The sequence below is a fragment of the Scleropages formosus genome, chromosome 7, assembly GCF_900964775.1.
Source record: "Scleropages formosus chromosome 7, fSclFor1.1, whole genome shotgun sequence".
NCBI classification, from domain to species: domain Eukaryota; kingdom Metazoa; phylum Chordata; class Actinopteri; order Osteoglossiformes; family Osteoglossidae; genus Scleropages; species Scleropages formosus.
Genome location: NC_041812.1, coordinates 3,689,458 through 3,710,999, shown reverse-complemented (window position 1 = coordinate 3,710,999; position 21,542 = coordinate 3,689,458). Strand labels below are relative to the sequence as shown.

The 21,542-nt window shown below is 44.7% G+C and overlaps 1 protein-coding gene across 2 annotated transcripts in view; it reads right to left on the bottom strand.

Annotated features, from left to right (window-relative positions):
* Window positions 1-21,542, bottom strand: part of nebl (nebulette) — a 57,597-nt gene that overhangs the window by 8,442 nt on the left and 27,613 nt on the right. For both annotated transcript variants that reach the window (XM_018741744.2, XM_018741743.2), the window contains exon 4: window positions 16,502-16,609. In XM_018741744.2, coding sequence (XP_018597260.1) covers window positions 16,502-16,609 — 108 coding nt within the window. The remainder of the gene's footprint in view (window positions 1-16,501; window positions 16,610-21,542) is intronic.

Genomic DNA, 21,542 nt, shown 5'->3' with positions numbered 1-21,542 from the left:
TGCAGGTTACCTTAAAGTACCTGCGATCAATAAGACCTCAGTAGGAGGTCACGCCTTTAGTTATAGAGCACCTAAACTGCGGAATAGTCTACCGGTTACTATCAGAAATGCCCCTTCTGTTTCTGTTTTCAAATCCAGACTAAAGACTTACATGTTCACTCAGGGATTCCACCTCGTAATGTAATTCAACCTACCTTGGTTATTTATTTTATCACCTTTACAAAAATGCATTTTAAATTTACTTAAGTAACAAATTACTAACTCAGTCCTATCTTCTCGTTGAGCGCTGCCTCGCTACATAAGACCCGAGGAGGCCGGCCGGTGGTGACGGGCGAATCCCGTGCCGACGGAGGATGATGTCCGTCCGCCGTGACGATCGAGACGTTCCGTGCCGAGCCGGGGACCCAAGATGCCATTTACCAACATTATAATTACTTGGTAAACACTGGCTTACAAACTGTTATTTTCTAGAATGCCCAGGAGGGGTGGGCAACCACTGGCCCGTGGACCCCCAGAGGTTTTTTTTCTCCCTCAACCTTCAGTTGGGAGTTTTTGTTCCTTTCCCCCGGTGGCCAGTAGGTACACTTATAGCTCTATAATAAGTTCTTCATTATGGTAGCCATTAGTTGACTGTCTTCTTTGTTTGTATCTGTTTTTCTTGCCTTTGTCTGTGTTAAAGCGCTCTGTGTCACTGCGTGAGAAGAGCGCTCTATTAAAAAATAATAATAATAATAATAATAATAATAATAATAATAATAACCTTGATATTTTACCTTTCGTGCACGGGACCACCAAGTGGGCAGAAGTGAAGGAGCGTAGCAGTCTGGTTGGGGTGTAGTGAATGATCAAGTCTTGTACATAAATGGTTAAATAATTGTAAGCGGCTTTGGAGGAAAGCGTCACCTAACGTAACGATCATTTCTGAGAACCGGAGTGTCTCTCGGACCACTCAACAGCAGACTCGCGCTTTCTCCTCCACCCGAGAACTGAAACGCACCTTTTCCAGATTTCCCGACGTGAGAATTAAAGAGATCGCAGCAAACGTGCGCATCCCAAATATGAACGTCGCGTTCCTCTGAATGGGGCCTTTCAAGCAACTCCATTTGCCTTTTTTTTTCCTTTTTTAAAAAAACGGTTTCCATGGAAACTGCTGCCGGGACACATGCTTTAAATGCAATTAAATGTTTATAAAGGTTAGCACACAGAAAGAAATCATTGGGGGGGGGGGGGGGGGGGGGAATGAAGAGGTGCAGGCCTATATATCCGTGCCTCTGAGTCGGGTGGTATTTATGTTGCTCCACCACACACCTGACATCCTCATCTTGTGCATCAAGTGCCAGACGGGGGGGAGGTGTTGATTACATGTGGGGCGATGGGCCGTGCCCTCCCTCATGGAGCCCCCCTCTCTAGCGCTGACACAGTGAAGCTGTTCCGCAGCCTTGAATTGACAATTCAATTCGGAAGACAGCAGCACCATTAACTGCCCGTTACCTTGTTTTTTTACCGCGCTCTTTCGGAATGACTCCGATAAACGTACAGCCGTCGGCAGCCCCTCGACCGTGTTTCCGTCCCAAGCGACACGTTGGCCTGTTTTAACAAACTGTGCGTGTCTTTAAAGTTGGAGTTGAGGCTCAAGATGCCACGTCCCCGAAGCGCCGGTTGCCGAAAAGCGCCGACCGAGCAGAATTACGGTGACGCGGCTATTTGTGTGTCAGGCACGGAGGGACGTGCAGGTGTACAGTTGCGGCCCCCGGTTGACAAACTCACAGGTTCAATTTAGAGCCTCACATTCATTACTCCACCTGTGATTTCACACTTTTTTATGAAAAGAAAGGGAAAAAAACTAGTCATGTTAAATGTAAAACGGAGTAAATTTAAGGTGGAAATGCAGTTATTTACCTGTGCGTTCTCCAGCAAATAAAGGCAGCCCCCGGATTACGAACGAGTTCGATTCCTAAGGCTGTCCTTAAGTCAAATTTGCACGTAAGTGGGAACAGTTTGGTACGGTTCGTATCTAACGTCGGTTTGTCAGATGTTTGTCGGGTCGTATGTAAGTCGGACGTTCGTAACTCAGGGACTGCCTGTATATTCACACAAAGTCACTGAGTCCCCAGAAGCACCACAGAGAGATTCCTCAGACAACTGGTGATGTGCACCAACTAATTAATGATTCAGTAATAATTAATAATCAATAATTTACAGCGCGGAACATCACCAGCGCCTCTTTTTGCCGTCGCGAGAAGGAAAAAAAGCGATTCTCAGAACTTATTAAATTGCAACGTTCAGCCCATAAATTTTATTGCAGCTGCTATGTTCTCGAGCTTCTGCGATTACTTTGTTCCAGACCATTTTAACACTTGAAAGTTCGCTCTGGATGCGGAAAACTTTCAACCTAATCCGCGGGGCACCTCATTTTTTTGCTTGCAAATGAAAACAAGTGGTGTTGTTGAACGCTTTTCAGGTGATGCTGCAACAGCTGGTACATGAACGTCCCTTCATTAATGTTTCACGAGCTTCTCCAAAAATATTCATAATAGAAAACTCTGAAGGACAGGATATGGAAAAAGAGGACGGAAAAGAGCTGAGACTGATGGGTCAGGTGGGTGTGCACTGAGTCCTGTACATCATACAGCATTAAAGGGCAGCTGGTAACATAGTGGTTAGAGTTGTTGCCTCCTTTGCACCCAAAGGTTATAGGTTCCGTTCCCACCCATTTTTTGAATGTTTGAAACACCCGCAAAGTTCTTGTTTATAGCTCTAATAAATAGTTTCTCATTTTCAAGTGCCTGGGTTGTGAAAACAGGCTTAGGTTTGACGCCCGTTCATACGGTGTGGAGTTTGCGTGGGTTTCTTCTGGGTGCTCTGGTTTCCTCCCACAGTCCAAAGATACATGTTTCAGACGAACCGATGACTCTAAATTGCCCATTGCTGTATCTGTGTGTGGCTACACAATGTGGCAGCTGATCACGTAGTAGTTAAAGTCTCCACCTTTGCATCCAAAGGCTGAAGGTTCAAATCTCGCTTACTGCTGTAGTACCCTTGAGCATGGTACTTACCCTAAATTGCTCCAGTAAAATTACTGTAAGTAGCTTAATATCATAAGTCACTTTGGAGAAAAGTGTGAGATAAATGGATGCACTAGGGTGGTGTGCCTTTAAATCAAGACGAGATTTCCTGTGTCCTAGTTGGATGTAGTTTTTTTAATTTTTTTTTTACACTGGCATCCCTGAAATAAGCAACCCACCCATGGGGGTACAGCACTTTTGTTCCAGGATATTGGTGCTAATGCGCATCAGTGAAACACTTACAGAAAGGCTTAGGCTATGGCCTAAATCTAATTTGTATGCTTTACAGCATAATATTTCCAAAAAAGAAAGTCAAGAGAAAGCTACCGGAAACAACCGATGCCTCTGTGTGTGTGTGTGTGTGTGTGTGTGAGAGACAAGGAGCTGCGGGTTTAATAAAGAACAATTCCATCCACTCTGTACCAAACAATGCAACACTTGGTTCCGATTTCCTCGTGACCGCGGCCACTGATGTTTCGTAGCGTCGGTATAATCCTATTTTCTGCTTCTCATTCTTTCCAGATGAAATATAAAAACAGACGTGTTGATATACGGTATCAGTTCGGGCAAACGGGTTTTTTCCAAATGTTCGCAATCCTTCCGTTCCTCGCGCTGTCATGATCGCTGAAATTTGAAATAAATTTATTCCAAACACCAATTTCCACCTCCTGGTTATGATATACTGCACGCTCATAAAAATGGAGACATAAGTATGCAAGAAGCAGATTCATTCAGGGCTCTGCGAGGGGCCCTCCGGACCACACTCAGTATTTCCATACATATGATACACTGTTCCGGCAAAACAAATTCATCTCTGTTGGATGCACGCGTGCTCACTTCTGCAATTCTTTTCCCTTCCCGGTTTCTGCGGTGCAAAGTGTCCTTCAATAAATAATATTCAAGCGCATTGACCGCAATATCCAGAGTGGAGATGGAAGTGGCATCAAGAACGATCTAATAACCAGACAGCTGGAAGTAACACCTCGGTCTCAAGGAGGTGTGAAGGTAAAGTCCGACGCAGCTGGCTTTATAGAGCAGAGGTTTTTAGCAGTGGCTTTACTAGGGTTGCTGTCACCCAGTGCGGTAACTCGTGGCGTCCCCCCCAACCCCCCGTGGACCTCCTCCCGTACCAGACCATACAAAATCCTTAGTGATGTTTTTTGCACTGATGTTACTCGTAAATCATAATTCCCCTATATCTCTGAATGTCATGGCAATATTAGTGACATAAACCACTAGCAAAATTAAAATTACACCTTTAAATTACAATATCACACGCACAGCCGAAATGTATTTACATTTACATACTTTCATGTGTAGGGAAGGGGTGTGGTGGCATGGTGGCATGGTGGCACAGTGGGTTTGACTGGGTCCTGCTCCCTGGTGGGCCTAGGGTTTGAGTCCTGCTTGGGGTGCCTTGTGATGGACTGGTGCCCTGTCCTGGGTGTGTCCTCTTCCCCTCCAGCCTTGTGCCCTGTGTTGCCAGGTTAGGCTCTAGCTCCCTGTGACCCTCTCTGGGACAAGTGGCTTCAGATAGTATGTGTGTGTGTGTGCAGTTTCATGTGGTGAGAAAACAACAGAATTTGAAGTAAAAATGTTTAAGAACTGCATCAAAATTCTGTTTATTTTAATGTTATTGATACAGGTTCACAAGTACCAGCTACCACAATATTGTAGGTAAAACAGCAGAAAATTGACAAAATCAGGGACTATTTTAAAAACACCCACGGCAATGAAAATGTTTGTAGCGCGTGGAGACGAAACCACGTGACCCGAAGCGTCACTGTAATTGAAATTGTAATTGGGTAATGATGAGAGCTCTGAGCGGAGCGCACTGGAAGGCTCAAAAAATAAATGAGCTCAGAGTTTTACCCTTGTAGGTATATTGATACATGTAAACTGGGCTTTATTACGAAAAAATGTTTTTGCTCTTATAACGAACTACAAGGATATTTTTATAAACGATAATAAATTTCTGCTGAAACACTGCCCACAAATATTATAGACAGTCGTTTTGGTGTCACCCCCCTCTGACGATGTCACCTGGTGCGGTCCGCACCCCCCACACCATCCAAGTGACGCCACTGGTTTTTAACCTTTTGGGGGCCGTGGACCTTTGCAGAATCAGATGTCCACAAGTAAATTCAGAAAAAAAAATTACACTGAATTTATTTCACGTAGAATGAATGATGTCACTGTTAGGAGTGGAATAGTAATACACACACACACACACACACATTTTCAGAACCGCTCGTCCCTTACGGGGTCACGGGGAACCGGAGCCTACCCGGCAACACAGGGCATAAGGCCGGAGGGGGAAGGGGACACACCCAGGACGGGACGCCAGTCCGTCACAAGGCACCCCAAGCGGGACTCGAACCCCAGACCCACCGGAGAGTAGGACTGCGGTCCAACCCACTGCGCCACCGCACCCCCCGCGGAATAGTAATAGTGTTTGCTTATTTTATTGCTAACTTTAATTTAAGGAGGGTTATTTTCAAAGCGGGCTGGTGCAGTGGGTTTGGCTGGGTCCTGCCCTCTAGTGGGTCTGGGGTTCGAGTCCCGTTTGGGGTGCCTTGCGATAGACTGGTGTCCCATCCTGGGTGTGTCCCCTCCCCTCTGGCCTTACGCCCTGTGTTGCTGGGTTAGGCTCCAGTTAACCGTGACCCTGCTTAGGACAAGTGAATTTTGTGTGTGTGTGTTTTCAAACCAAGATGGTGCTTCAGGGACCCCCTGAAACCAAAGGTGAAGAAACCCTGGTTTAAAGCAATGATGTGAAAAAAAAATCACTTTCAGCAATTTCTAACAGCAGGAAGCATAACCACCAAAAAAACACGGGCTGCTACGGCATGAGTGAAAACTGGAAGTCTTTGCTCATTCTTAAGTGGGTCCCTCTTGATGATGATGAATGATCTGCCTTTTTCCACCTGCCTCATCCCCTCCAGCTCAAGGAACGAACCTGGTCCAGGACTAAACAGAAATTAGCACCAAAATGGTAGGCCAGATGGGCAGTGAATGAGTCGTCCTCCTGAGAGGACAAGGAGAGGTTCCTCGGCTCCGCTTTAAGACGTGACATTCAAGTACTTAGCAACAGCAAACATGCTGACTCACAAAGGCTTGTGAAATAAAAGCTGATCCAACTTGGCATTTTCAACACTTGGTCTTTTCCCCTGTGGCTCAGCCAAGGTCTAACTGACCTGTGCTGCGTCCACCTCTGACTCACCAGTAAGGCTCTGAACTGGTGTCCTCCTCCTTCGCGAATTTATCTGTTTGAGCATACTTATACACATCTAGATGGTATAGCCTCAATAATAAAGTGTACTTATGCAAACCTAGATAGTATAGCCTCGATCTTAGAATGTACTTATGCAAACCTAGATGGTATAGCCTCGATCACAGAGTGTACTTATACACACCTAGATGGTATAGCCTCAATGCAGTCAAGAGATGCAGTAAACATGAGATTTATGACATGGCTACCAGTGTAACACAGCAGTTTTACAGTAAACTTCTTTTTTTAAGTAGAAAGACTTACACTGCTAGATACACTACTCACACTGGGTCACTCATCCATACATCAGCGGAACACACACACTCTCTCACTCACACACTATGGGTGAACTTGAATAGTTTGTTGTTGGAAACCAGAGCACCTGGAGGAAACCCACACAGACATGTGGAGAGCATGCAAACTCCACACAAACTGAGCGGGGATGGACCCCACGTCCTCTTGCACCACCAAGGTGCTGTGAGACAGCAGTGCTACTCGCTGTACCACCGTGCCACTCGTACATTCATATTCACATTCTCAATCTGACCAAAAGAATAAATATTTCTTTGTCATCCAGCTCATCTATAACCCAAGAGGACAGTGACCCAACCATTCCAAAAAGCCTTTCTTGATTTAAATACTCTTCACTGACATAAGTTCTGTTTCATATGAACCATGAGTGAAAATGCATTTAGGGTATTGTGAATCAGAAAGAAATATTATGCAAATTGGAGAAGAACTGGGTTCATGAAACCAGGAGGGAGATGATGGCGACAACATGTCTACGCTAATGCGTTTTTGTCTCATTTATTTCTTAAAATATAAAATTCGCATTAATTTTAAAACGACCGATTCTGGCTGACGCTGAAAAACATCTAACAATGGTTCATCAGAGACTCACGAAAACATCACCCACACGACACTTAGGAAAATGAATATGAAAAGACGTCTTTATAGCACATAAACAAATATTTTGTCCACTCGAAGGGTTGAATATATATTCCGTAAATGTGAGACAGCTGATGGCAAATGGATATAATGTTTACACAGTGAATGCACATAATCCTATTTAATAATTCACCTTGATTATCTAAAATTTGACACCACTTTTATATGGATATTCCCTCCAACAATTATCGCAGCTCTTAAAATGAAATATTTCTACACGGGCGAGACGTGAAACGAAGGCCAATATGACCTATCATAAAATACAGTAACGTGTCCGAAACCATTATTTATACCCTGAAAGATAATAAAAATAAAATAAGTAAAGCACAGAACCATATAAGTGATTCTCTAAGTAATCGACCAAATGTGAGCGGTTTCTAAAGAGTGGAACCGATTGGTTTAATTGTCAAAAGCAGTTACCAAGACCCATCGTCAATAAAAGGGCCATCAAGTCTGAGAAATCTAAAACGTTTCATAGCATATCTGACGGTCCAGTTCTGCAAATGCTCCCCCACCACACATGATGAGCAGGGTGGTTTCTCCTTATCTTGCTGAGGTGTGGAACAGCCGCCTGTGTCAGCAAAGCACAGAGAATTATTTTCCTGGCCTGAAGGCCAAAGCTGACATCACACACTGGAGTGACGCAAAGGGTTAGGGCGGGATGCCTTGACAAATAAGGCCACGCTCACATAAATCTGCAGTTTCTTTTCTTCACATTAGTGTTCCATCTCTAATCCTGCTGAAGGTGGTACATTTACAGTGATTTATTTAATAGATGCTTTTCTCCAAAGCAACATCCAATGAACTCTGTGTAGTGTTATCAGCCCACACACCTCATTCACCAGGGTAACTTACACTGCTAGATACACTACTTACAATGGGTCACTCATCCATATATCAGTGGAACACACACACACTCTCTTTCTGTCACTCACACACTATGGGTGAACCTGAACAGCATGTCTTTGGACTGTGGGAGGAAACCAGAGCAAACTCACACGGACACAGGAAGAACATGCAAAGTCCCCTCAGACTGAGTCGAGATCAAACTCATCTCCTCTCACACCACCCAGTCGCTGTAAGAGAGCAGCACTACTCACTGTGCCACCCTGTTTGATGCTTTTCTCCAAAGCAACTTACAGTGTTAAGGTTACAATTATTTACCCCTTTATAGAGCTGGGTAATCTTACTGGAGCAATTTTTGGGTAAGTACCACGCTCAATGGTGGCGGGAATCGAGTAAGTAGTAGCTGGTAAGTAAGTAGCTCTTACCACTATGCTTCCAGCTGTTACATTACTGTTTGAAACGTATTATTTATTTAATCATCTATTATTATGACGGGGGGGGGCACAGTGGCGCAGCGGGCTGGACCGGCTCCTGCTCTCCGGTGGGTGTGGGGTTCGAGTCCCACTTGGGGTGCCTTGCGATGGACTGGTGTTCCATCTTGGGTATGTCCTTCCCCCTCCAGCCTTACGCCCTGTGTTGCTGGGTTAGGCTTCGGCTCCCCGCAACTCCAAATGGAACAAATGGTTCAGACAATGTGTGTGTGTGTGTATTATGATAGACGACTTTCTCTTTTCCAGCGTCTGTCAGCTTAAAGGTGATTTGCTGGGTATCGGCAGAGAGTAAGCAAAAACAGTTCCGGGTTCGGCAGAAGACACCGTCTACTTTTATCTTTACATAGTGTATGTTCAATGAGCAGACACTTTTCTCCAAAGCGACGTACAATTCGGGGCATGTAAAAAGTGTACTTCGGAACAGACGAAGAGCTTCAGACACAGAAATGCAATAATCGAAGCCGTTTATTTGTCCGATACAACTGGTTCCCGGTGCCACGTATAACTCAAAAAGCTGCGTACAGAGGTGAGCGTCAGACAGGAAATATGAAGATGATCAGGAGGGATGATGTAATGGAAAATTTGTGTAGCTGTTCTGCAGTGATGACCCCAAGGGGATCTAAAAGAGATGTGTTCTGAGACATTTTGTGAGCTGCTGGAGGGGTTGGAGCCAAAACCAAGAACCTATGAACTGTCAGTTTTGGATCTCTTGTGAGGGGGTTCAACAAGTGACCAGAGGGAGGAGTGTAGGGAGATGTTTCTTAAAAGCCTCTAAGGAACACCTGATCAGGTGAGTGCCATGGTGTTTTCTCATGTAACAAGTGAATGCTGTTATTTCAGAGAAACTACCCCAAAGAGCCCAAAGTCACAGTAATACACACACACACACACACACACACTCTGAAATCTCTTGTCCTGAGTGGGGTCACAGCAAACCAGAACCTAACCCAGCAACACAGGGAACAAGGCTGGAAGGGAGGGGACACACCCAGGACAGGATGCCAGTCCATCACAAGGCACCCCCCAAGTGGGACTCGAACCCCACACCCACCAGAGAGCAGGATACGGCAAAGCCTGCTGCGCCACCATGCCCCCTACACGAGTATCTTTCGGCACATATTACCAATCTCAGTTACTTTTCACCTTGGACACCGCTTTCATCCCCTCGGAGATCCTACGCCCCCCAGAGTCCATTGGAATTGCCATCCCGCCAGCAAGGATGTGCAGGTGGCGGAGAGAAAGGAAACAGAAGCGGGGGACGTGAGCCGGGCCAGGCGCTCGGCTAAAGGCTAAACGGTACAGAGCAGCACTTCCGGGCCCGTTCCTCGCCACCTCCAGGTCTATTACCAACAAGATGGACGAGATCAGAAGCGGATCGGAAGAGGGACTCCGGGAAGAGCATAGGAGGAGGACTGTGCGTCTATGTGAACAACACTTGGTGCAGTAGGCTGTACATTCCCCCACAAGCCAAGGCTACATTAGCATTAGAAAAACCACATGAAAGGACTTTGCAGTTTCAGTCTAATTCCTTTTCTTTTTTTTTCTTTCTTTCTTTCTTTCTGCTGCTGTTGTTGTTCTGAGGGCTGCCACACAAAATTTCATTGCATTGCATACAATGACAATAAAGTATCTCATCTCATCTCATCTCTGAGAGCAACAAGAAGCAAAAGAGGTCAAGAGAACCGCACGGCACGTTGGCGCACGAAACCTCTGCGGTAGAGTTCGGCTGAGTCTAGTCCAGGGTGCGGAGGATGCAGAGCGAGACCAGAAAGTCAACAGGAAGCACAGAGCTCTTCTACATGGAGCTGGACATTAGCATCACGGGACACGATGATCTGAGCAGCAATGCTAGACTTAACGAGCACAGCTACACATTCAATGAGAAGCTTCGTCTCCTAGAGAAAGGTCAACCTAATTTATGGGGCACATGGAGCTACCGTGTCCACACACAGAGCAGTACAGGGAATATATGGGCCTTCAGCACAGTTACAAGGCAGCTCGTTCCAGCCGTGGCTGTAAAATGCGCCATCGTTAATTATTCATTCATTCTGCACAGTTGAGTTGCATAGAATCATGTCATCAAGTCCATGAGAAATAAGACATCTGAGCTGACTCACAGCCTGATCTTAAATACCGTTTCAGACAAACTAGTGTAACTTGTCTTCACCGAAACGACACATTTCTTCACTGAACAATACCAACGTTGACTCCATAACTATTTTCAGCTTCCACACCGGGCGGCCAAATGCAAATTGTCTCTTGGCTCGTTTGACTTCATTGATAATTTACCTCCGGCACGACTCTGTATTTATTTATGATGGACGACGGGGAGTTTGCAAGCCAACGGCCGACCTCCTCATGCAAGTTACCACCGCAGTACCTCTGCTAACTGGAAGCAGAGTGTCAGTGAAACCATGGTTTTCTGGAGGTCAGTACATTTACATTTATTTATTTAACAGACACTTTTCTCCAAAGCCACTTCCAGTGAACTCTATGTAGTGTTATGAGCCCACACACCTTATTCACCACGGTGACTTACACTGCTAGATACACTGCTTACACTGGGTCACTCATCCATACATCAGCAGAACACACACACACTCTCTCTCTCTGTGTCACTCACACACTGGGGGAACCTGAACAGCATCTCTTTGGACTATGGGAGGAAACCAGAGCACATGGAGGAAACCCACACAGACACGAGGAGAACATGCAAACTCCACACAGACTGAGCGGGGATCGAACCCACATCCTCTCGCTACACGCTGTCCCACTGTTGCCTCCCAGTACAAACGCAGTTACTCATGGCCCTAACAGGGGACAGCACGAATTCACAGAGAGAGTTTAGTCCCGTGATCCAGCTTGCGATCGCACCCACTAAGAGGCATGGATTAGGGCGAAGCCGCGTGACTCATCCGCCATGCCGAAGCTGTGCCGGGTGGTGAACGGGGCAGTCGGAGGAGCTTGTCAGAACCGTCGCCTGTCAGCAGCATATGGTAGCAGTCTGAGAATCTTACACCACTTGGGTCGGGTGTTGGCTCACATCCCTGGCTTCTGAGCGGCAAAAATCTGCATTCTTCATGGCTACCTGCGTGACTTCAGCCGCTGCAAATATGATCCTTTTTCACTTCACGTGTTGCTTGAAAGTATTTGAACCCTAGAGGGACGGTCATTATCTCTGCATAAAATATTAAAACAAACTTATAAAATTAATGAATGACTGTGATTTACACCCCTGATTCTACTTACCTACTTAGTTTAATCAATGAAACTTGGGTGTCACTTATTTTTACACCTGCACTACTTGTGTGTTTCTACCACACACATCATTTCCTCTAAAGTAACATACGGACCATACTGGTCATTACACACCTGTTACGTCCCATGAGAAACACAGATTCTCACTGAATAACCATTTTATGGTAAAACTAAAACGCGGTCCACATACTTTCAGGTAGCACTCTATTTATTTTGCCTACCACCTTCACCACAGTATTTTTTTTTCAAAGTCAATAATTATAAACTTATTATTATATTCAGGGGCCCCATATATGGGAGATGCAGGATTCACCACATTTATTTACCGCACATCTAACTGATGCTTTTCCCCAGAGCAACTTACAGCATTAACCTGCCTACAGTTACTCACCCATTTCTACAGCTGGTTCATTTTTTATCTGACAAATTTAAGGTAAGGACTTTACTCCTGACGGGGACGTGGTGGTGCAGCAGGTTTGGCCGGGTCCTGCTGTCTGGTGGGTCTGGGGTTCGAGTCCCACTTGGGGTGCCTTGTGATGGACTGGCATCCCGTCCTGGGTGTCCGCCCCCGTGTTGCCGGGTTAGGCTCCGGTTCACCACGACCCCACTCAGGACAAAGTTTCAGACCATGTGTGACGTGCAGACTTCACTCCTGGGTTTTAGACCTGGAGGTGAGATTCAAACTTGCAGCTTTCGGGTCGAAAGGCCAGAGCTCTAATGACGATGCTACCCCGAAACGTGGCTTAAAGCAATATTCAGTTTGACGTGAAGTCTTTAAAAACCGTAGTTCAGCCACTGCAGGGAATGTAGTGACACCCCAGAGGCAGGACACCCCTAGACCTCGACCTCCCGTAGGACACTGCAGGGCTGCACCGATCTGGAATTTTGCATGAGTCAAGGGATTGTTTTTCGCTGCTCGGTGGGACATCAGATGCCGGCTAATTGAGGTAGCCATCTGCTTGCTCACCTATCGAGCCGCTTCGACGAGCCACTGGAGAGAATCGCGGGGAAAAAACCCAGAAATCCCAGTAAAACCACCGTCTCTTATTTCGCTGCAATCCCATCCTAATTAAACACATCACCTGATCGGTGTGAAATCCATTCGGACGGTTAACTGGATCGTACCGGCTTCCGCAAGAGAGCAGCAGGGTACAGTACATTATCGTTTCAATCAGCTTTATCGTTTCTCTCATTTTGTAATTTTAATTGGAAGCCAACGTTCCTTTGAATCGCCGCTCAAATATGAATATGAAAAGCCGCTGGCAGGACAGGCAGGAATTCGTTACCTCCTTTGCACGTTCGCGTCTCGTTTGTTTCCAAGGGGCCGTTCAGGCCAAAGCTGGAATATCACCTTGCGTAGCTGCTCTCCGAAATAGCTGCTGACGGTAGCGGCAGACGGAGGGGTCAGCAATGATTCAGTGCTCACACACCGATTGCCAGCGGCAAGCAGAGACTGAGCACAGGGCTCCCAGTGATGTGTAACAAACACACACACACACACACATGAGCTATCACAGACCACTGCCTAGCAAACATATGTGTTTGATGCATCAGATATTTTGACCTGCAAATAACAGCGGTTAACGTTCCAGAGTCTTTTCTAGGTCACTCAGCAGCCCATTAATATTATGATTATACAGTTATAGTAGCGCTGCTGTCTCACGGCACCTGGGTGGGGCGAGAGGACATGGGTTCGATCCCCGCTCAGTCTGTGTGGAGTGTGCATGTTCTCCCGTGTCTGAGTGGGTTTCCTCCGGGTGCTCTGGTTTCCTCCCACACTCCAAAGACATGCTGTTCAGGTTCCCTCATAGTGTGTGAGTGGTAGAGAAAGTGTGTTCCACTGATGTATGGATGAGTGACCCAGTGTAAGCAGCATATCTAGCAGTGTAAGTCACCGCGGTGAATAAGGTGTGTGGGCTGATAACACTACACAGAGTGCATTGGAAGTCGTTTTGGAGAAAAGCGTCTGCTAAATAAGAAGATGCAGTACCCTTGAGCAAGGTACTTACCCTAAAATTTCTCCAGTAAAATTATCCAGGTGTACAAAGGGGTAAATAATTGTTACCTTAACATTGTAAGTCACTTCGGAGAAAAGCGCCCACTAAATGAATTAATGAACAGACAGCAACCTGGAGGAGTGAGGAGTCGGTCTGCCTTGCGCCGGGCACCCTGACGCCGGCAGCACACACTCCCCCATGTGCGTTCCTGCTACTGCTGGCACTTCCGACAAGGGGGAGAAAACGTAATCCTATTTCTCCTACAGTTAATTACCTCCCTGACTGCTTTGTCGAGCAGAGCTTCAGCTAATCAAATAACGGTCTGCTGATTTAGACACACAAACAGCACTCCCACCATTAGGTGAATTAATTATCGCTCGATGGCTTCGCCGTTTACCGCTGTAACGCTTTCGGGCGCCGGCCGAGAAAATGTGGTTTTAAAGCCCTCGAGGCCCCGGGGTCGTGCACCTGGGGCGGCTGTGATGTGTCCGTCGGAGCCGGGGAACCTGGAGCGGCAGTTCCCACGGAGCGCTCCCGCCCCCGACGACCTGCCCCCGTCACCCGTGACACGAGGAGCAACAAGTGAAAGCGGCCAGTGTTTAAAACAGGGTTCTGGAAAAAGGGGCTGGGAAACACGACACTTTCCATTTCCTTACACCTTTGTCACGGCAAACACTAAGAACGAGGCCCTCGTCTGCACCTCATTTGTTTAATCTCGACAAAACGAACGTGTGCTTGACACCTCTTCGGGGAGCCGTGCTCTGTTGACACCGAGCGCTCCGTGCGCAAACAAACTGACGATCGTGTGGGTGAAAATAAGATTTATGGTATTTCCAGAAGACAAAGAGTACCTTGCATATATATAGACTTGCTCCCCCCAAAAAAAAGCCCTCATTCCAGAGGAGTACAGAAAAAAATAATACCATATGAGCCAGTACAGATGTATTAATACGTACATTAATATTCTGAACAATTTTTTTATCCCTTAAGTTCTTAATTATGCCATTACGGTAAAAACGGATGTACAGTCGGCCCTCCACATTCGCGGGGGTTAGGGGTGCAGGACCCTCGCAAAAGTGGAAAAACCGCGAATATCTCCAGGCCTCCCAAACCTTAACTCTTAATACTGTTGACCATATTTAACACACAAAAATGTAAAACAATACACTGTATGTTTTACACTGCAAAAGTATGTTTTTTATGCTGGGCATCCCCAACCAGAGTGCGTAGTTCTTTAGTGCACTGAAACTTTTACTAAATTTAACTTTTTCTAATAATTTTGTGTATATACGTACGGTAGTAAATGAAAAAGTATATTAATAATACATTATATTTTATGCATTTATGACTTACTAAACTTTTTTTAGTTTTCTATACATTTATTATACTAGTCTATGCACAATCCTCTGGGATTTTCCACGGCAGCCCACAAAACTCCAAACAAATTCCCAATTCGTTATTGATGCTAAACTCGCGAATAATTAAATTCGCAAAAGTTAAACCCGGGAAAGTCGAGGTTCGACTGTAAATGACTTCCTGTCGGCCATAAAATATTGCGCCTTAAGAGATGTAACAAAATTCGTCAGAGTTCTTAATTATGTCCATTTCTGCATTGATTATGATTAGTTACAGTTTATTGATCACAAAAGTACCACTAGTTCTTCTAGAGTGTCAGTGTTAGTTTCGTACTTTACAGCCATTGGGAGATTCTAGAAAGCACCAGAACTTTCTAGAAAGTATCAGATCCTAAAAGCTACCGGAGTATTTGGTGCTTGGAACCCGGTGCCAAAATTCACCAAAATTTGCTCATTTGACAGACAGTGGAACTCTTCTGTCACGACCCCGGGAACGAGCAGATCGGCAACATCTGTGTCTAATCAACTAGACCTAGGATATAAGGAGCTCCGTGGCAACGACACGATGTGGGTTCTTGCAATCGCCTTTGTGCCCTTGCAGTCTCAGAGGCTTTGCTCTTTGTGCCTTGCCTGTTCTCTATGACTACCGAGTTTGGATTGCCTGCATTGTGATGTTCACGCCCAGAAAGACCTTCACCTGTTCCTGACCTTGATCTTGTCTTGTCCTTCAAACCTGGTTGCAAGAATAAAACCAACCTGCGACTGGGTCCTCGACCTACCTGTCTGTCTCCAGTCCGTCTGCCGCCATGACATCTTTCCTAAAAACTGTCATATAGTCCAAATAACACCAAAAGTATGTTTGATATAACAAAACTGAACGGAGAGCTGACAAAATAATGATGATATATAATTTTTGTTGAATTGTGTTATTTACCCCTTTATACAGCTGGGTAACTTTACCAGAGCACTTTAGGGTAAGTACCTTGCTCAAGGGTACTAGAGCTGGAGGAGGGATTCAGACCTGCAGTCTTTGGGTCGAAAGTCAGCAGCTCCAACCATTTTCCTACCAGCTCCCCTCATAGTCATAACCATCCAGAAGGAGTTGGGTTTATCGGTGACAACGCTTTCCCTTAGTGAACGGACATCCGAAAACACGCCAGCGGGACGAAATGCAGCCCCTCATACAGAACCACAGACAAAAACACATAGAAGCGAAGAGTTTTCTAGAAAAGACAGACGTGGGGGAGCGTGAGGAAATCACAGAGCTTACATTACTGATCTGCTCCTGGGTCCTCCTCAGTCTCTGGAGCTCAGGTGTGTCCGACACAATGCTGAACCCTCTGCCTTTGCTCTCCTCAAAGTCCTTCTTGTACTTCACCTGGAAAAAGGTGAAAGACAAGCAAAGAGGGAATGTAGGAGAAAGTCAGGGAGCTCGCAGTACACATATACACACCTTACACTCGCATTACTGCAAAAATAAAACGATACGAGGGATTGTGGAGAACATCACATCGTGTGACATCTCGTAACACAACCCCCTCTACGCTTAAAAACACACAATTGCTGTGTGATTGTTATTCAGTCGCAGCCACCTTTACGAAAACAGCTCGGTCGATGTTATAAAATCACGGTGCAAAAAGGAAAACTTTCGGAATGTGCCGGATCAAAAAAGCTCTAATATGCTTGAATATTGCCGTAATTTAAAATCTGTCTGTGAATATGGGATTAAAGAACTGTACTTCAAAAAAAATAAAGCAGTAGGAATCTAAGAACACTGTGCAGGGAATTACACACAGGATGACTTTGTGGAGAAGGAAAGATGGAAAAATATACCAATATTGACATTATTCATGGTATGAAATGCCCAGTAATTCCACAGCACTATGAATAGTTTATAATTCAAGAACCCTTTTGAAGACCCTCTTGCATAAACCATTACATAAATCATTGTGTGAAACATCTGATCGTTAACCAACTGTGCAGAACACTTACGAAATCTAATTTTCACTCAAGTAGGAAGTGGAAATGTAAGCGGGTGAGATGCAGCCCCCGTCCGGAGACAAGGGACTCGAACCCCGACAACTGGACACTGCTTCTTTATTTCCCCGGTTCAGGAGGTCACGCGTCTCTGGTTCAGCTCACATTCAGGCTCTCGGGTCAATTCTGCTCTTTGTCGAATCTGCATCCAACCTGCACCAGGTGGTGGCTCATCTACTTATTTTACACGTTTTAAGGAATTACGATGGTAAAGCACCACGATAGCTGAGAGGTCTGTTTTTGACAGGCCTCATTGTCTTTACCATGCTGCTTCTGTTACCATGTTAGTTGAAAGGCCTGTTTTCAAAGGGCCTCTGTTTTTTAATACAGCCATGCGTCTCTTAATGATGTTTCTGGCGACGGCTGAGCACATATATGATGTGGTTCCATAAGATTATAATGGAGCTGAAAAAATCTTATTGACAAGCGACGTCGTAGCGCAACATGTTACTCACGTGTTCGTGGTGGTGCTGCTGGAAACAAACCTACTGCGCTGCCAGTCATATACAACTGTAGCACATACAGTTATGTACAGTACATAATACTTGATAATGATAATAAACACTTATGTTACTGCCTTATGTATTTACTATACTGTACTTTTTATTGTTATTTTACAGTGTACTCTTTCTACCTATAAAAAAAGTTTACTGTAAAACAGTATGCTGTGTTACATCAGCAGCAGCGTCATAAAATTTGTGTTTACCGTGCCTCTTGACTGCATCGCAGCTATACGATCTAGATTTGTACAGGTACACTCTATGGTTGAGGCTTTACCATCTAGGTTTGTTTAAGTACACTCTATGATCGAGGCTATACCATCTAGGTGTGTATAAGTACGCTCTATGACCAAGGCTATACCATCTAGGTGTGTATAAGTACACTCTATGATTGAGGCTACACCATCTAGATGTGTATAAGGACACTCTATGATCGAGGCTATACCATCTAGGTTTGCAAAAGCATACTCTTTGATCGAGGCTATACCATCTAGCTTTGTTTAAGTACACTCTATGATTGAGGCTATACACACACATTTTCAGAACCGCTTGTCCCATAGGGGGTCATGGGGAACTGGAGCCTACCCGGCAACACAGGGCATAAGGCTGGAGGGGGAGGGGACACACCAAGGACAGGACACCAGCCCGTCGCAAGGCACCCCAAGTGGGACTTGAACCCCAGACCCACCGGAGAGCAGGACTGTGGACCAACCCACTGCACCACCCAAGGCTATACTATCTAGGTTTTTACAAGTACACTGTATGATCGAGGCTATACCATCTAGCTTTGTTTAAGTACACTCTATGATTGAGGCTATACTATCTAGGTTTTTATAAGTACATTGTATGATCGAGGCTATACCATCTAGGTTTGCATAAGCACACTCTATGATGTTCGCACAATGTCGAAATCGTTTAACAACGTATTCCTCAGAATGTGTCCCCATCATTAAGCGATGCATGCCTGTAAACCTTTTTTATCAGCCACAGATATTAAAATTAAGTTATGATGATTTATTCATTCATCTTATGCTTTTCATAGAAGAATTACTTACAGTGTTAGGTGAGATAATATATTAAGTTATGCAGAACTACTTCAACAATTCACACAGGAGAGTAATTTTTACTGAAACAGTTCACAGTAAGTACCTTGATCAAGGGTAGTAAGTGGGGCAGACATTTGAACTTTGTTTTTTTTTCAATAACATGCCAACTGCTCTCAGAACTATGGCACCTGCTGCCATGGTACATATTAGTACAAATATAACAAATGCAGTCAGCACTCATAAAACAAGATCCTATTTCAAATCAGTGCAAGTGGTTATGAAATTATATACCATTTTTTCATATGGCAGACTTATTGTATAGAGAGGAATTTCTGTATGGTTAAATGATAAATTTACTTCCACAAGGTATTTTATTAACTGGCATATTATTATTATTATTATTATTATTATTGTTGTTGTTGTTGTTGTTGTAATGATAATCTCAGTTCTTATAGAAATAAACTATGAGGTCATAGTCTAGTGTAACTCAGAGCTAAGCAATTTCTACTTACTTTCTACTGCTTACCTTCTACTTCTTATTTTTTTTAAAAGATATAATGCTAAAAAAAGAAATATCCGCATCACCCATTCAGATCAGATAAAAAGAGTGCTGCGTAAGTAAGCAGTACACACCAGTGAGTGTGTGTGACCAGTTAACCTGGTTTTCAGCTCTTAGTACCTATACCGCGTTTACCTTGTTTCATATGCTGGACCTGTACAACGCCAGTGCACTGCGCAATGCCCAGAAACAACGTGCCTATGTGAATGTAAAATAATTTCAAGCTCATACTGTTTCCAAAGGTAAGGCACCTAAGGGCTAATTACCACCCTCTACATGTGCTTTACAGTTAAAGCTCATTTTAAATAATGAAATGGTGCCGCTATTTTTGTCCTCCAGTGCTGTACCTATTCAGAGGCCTGTGGTTATAAAGGTTTTTTGCTGTGATTTCTAATGACTCATCCCATTATTGTGGCAAATTACCCTTTAAATGACAAGGGCTGATGAGTACGTTCCTCGCTGGTCTTTAATGAGATATTCTCATGGAGATTTTCGAGTCATGCTGACCGGACCGGGAGCAAACAAGCAGCCTGGCCAATGCCGAGAACACCGGTGTTACTGTATACCCTCTGGGCTCATATCCCACTGAGCTCCTTCCGTCATGAAATTAACAAAGAGCCTTTTTGGCTTCATTGATTTAATTAAGGCAGAATCAACCAAAAATGAATAACAACAACCAGCGAATGTGTTCAGTGGAGTTAAAAGGTACTCAGAAGGTAAGTGACTGTTCAATGGCCTTGTTTTGGGCACAAAAGGGTGGTGCCATGTCCGGCTGACACGTGTGCGGCTGTAACCCTGCACAATTTCCTTTGGGATAAATTGAGTGTTTATCCGTCTATTCACCTCCGTTGGATAAAAGAGGATGGAAGGATATTTTTTATCCCCTATTTTAACAAAGTCGGCTCCAAACGTGATTCTCCACGTCTGTCCAAAGCTGCTTTAAAAATGCTCGCATTTGTCAATTTACACTTACATTTATTCATTTAGTAGACACTTTTCTCCAAAGTGACAAACATCTCATAGAAAATACAATGTGTTCATTACATGAGCAGAAAGAGACACTTAGATACAGACGTGTGATTCTTAACTGCAGCTAGTTTGTTTCTTTCCACCATATGAACCAGTGATCATCACATGAGTAGCTGCATAAAACTTTATCTGAATATCAATGATTCCTGATCACCTTCCTAGTACTTTTTGTTTCTGAGATACATAGAAATATTTACGTTACATTACAGGAGTAGCTGTGTAAAGGTTTATCCTGCACCATCTTAAAGTTATGGTGCATGAACATTTACACCTTACATGAACTTAAGAGATGATGGGCGAAGTGAGTCTGGAAGAGGTGAGTTTTAAAACCCTTTTTAAATGTGGACAGAGATTCAGCAGTTCTGAGTGACGGGGGAGGTTGTTCCACCTCAACGGAGCCAGAACCAAGAACCTCTGTGCGTTACCTTTCATGCGTGGGACCACCAAGCGGGCAGAGGTGGGGGAGTGGGAACGCTGGTAGTGTAGTGGTTAGCGCTACTGCCTTTGGATCCAAAGGGTGCAGATTTAATTCCCATCTCTCACTGTAGAAGCTTTAAGCAAGGTACTTACCCTAAATTGGATTAACGTGCCACCTTTCTCCAGCCATCACTTTCTCCCCTGTATGTTGTCCTTCTGTGCCAGAGATTCCCTCTTGTACATTAGCTCTGAACTCAAGCGATCTGTCACACCACACAAAAACTCAAATGTCACTGGGGCAACAGCGGAAAACTGCAGTTGTAAACCATGAGGGTGTCGCTTTAAGACCACATTTGGGCTTTCTGGAGGCAAGCCACACCGTGAGCCTTGTTTATCTCCTCCCTCATCTCCTCCATTATTCTTGCTTAATTATACATCAGGCAATTTCCACGTATCGCCTTTGTGGCAGTGGCACTAATAGGGAGTCCTGCTCACACTCCTTTAAAATCAACATTCTGTTGAAAAAACATCCTGGGAATGAAATTAGCGAAGACGTAAATAGAATCAGTATCCATGGGGATATTCTCACGTTCACAATGATCTGCTCTAGAAGAAGGTGAAGATGTTTCTACATGTATTTATTTAGCAGATGCTTTTCTCCAAAGCAACTTCCAATGAACTCTATGTAGTGTTATCAGCCCACACACCTCATTCACCAGGGTA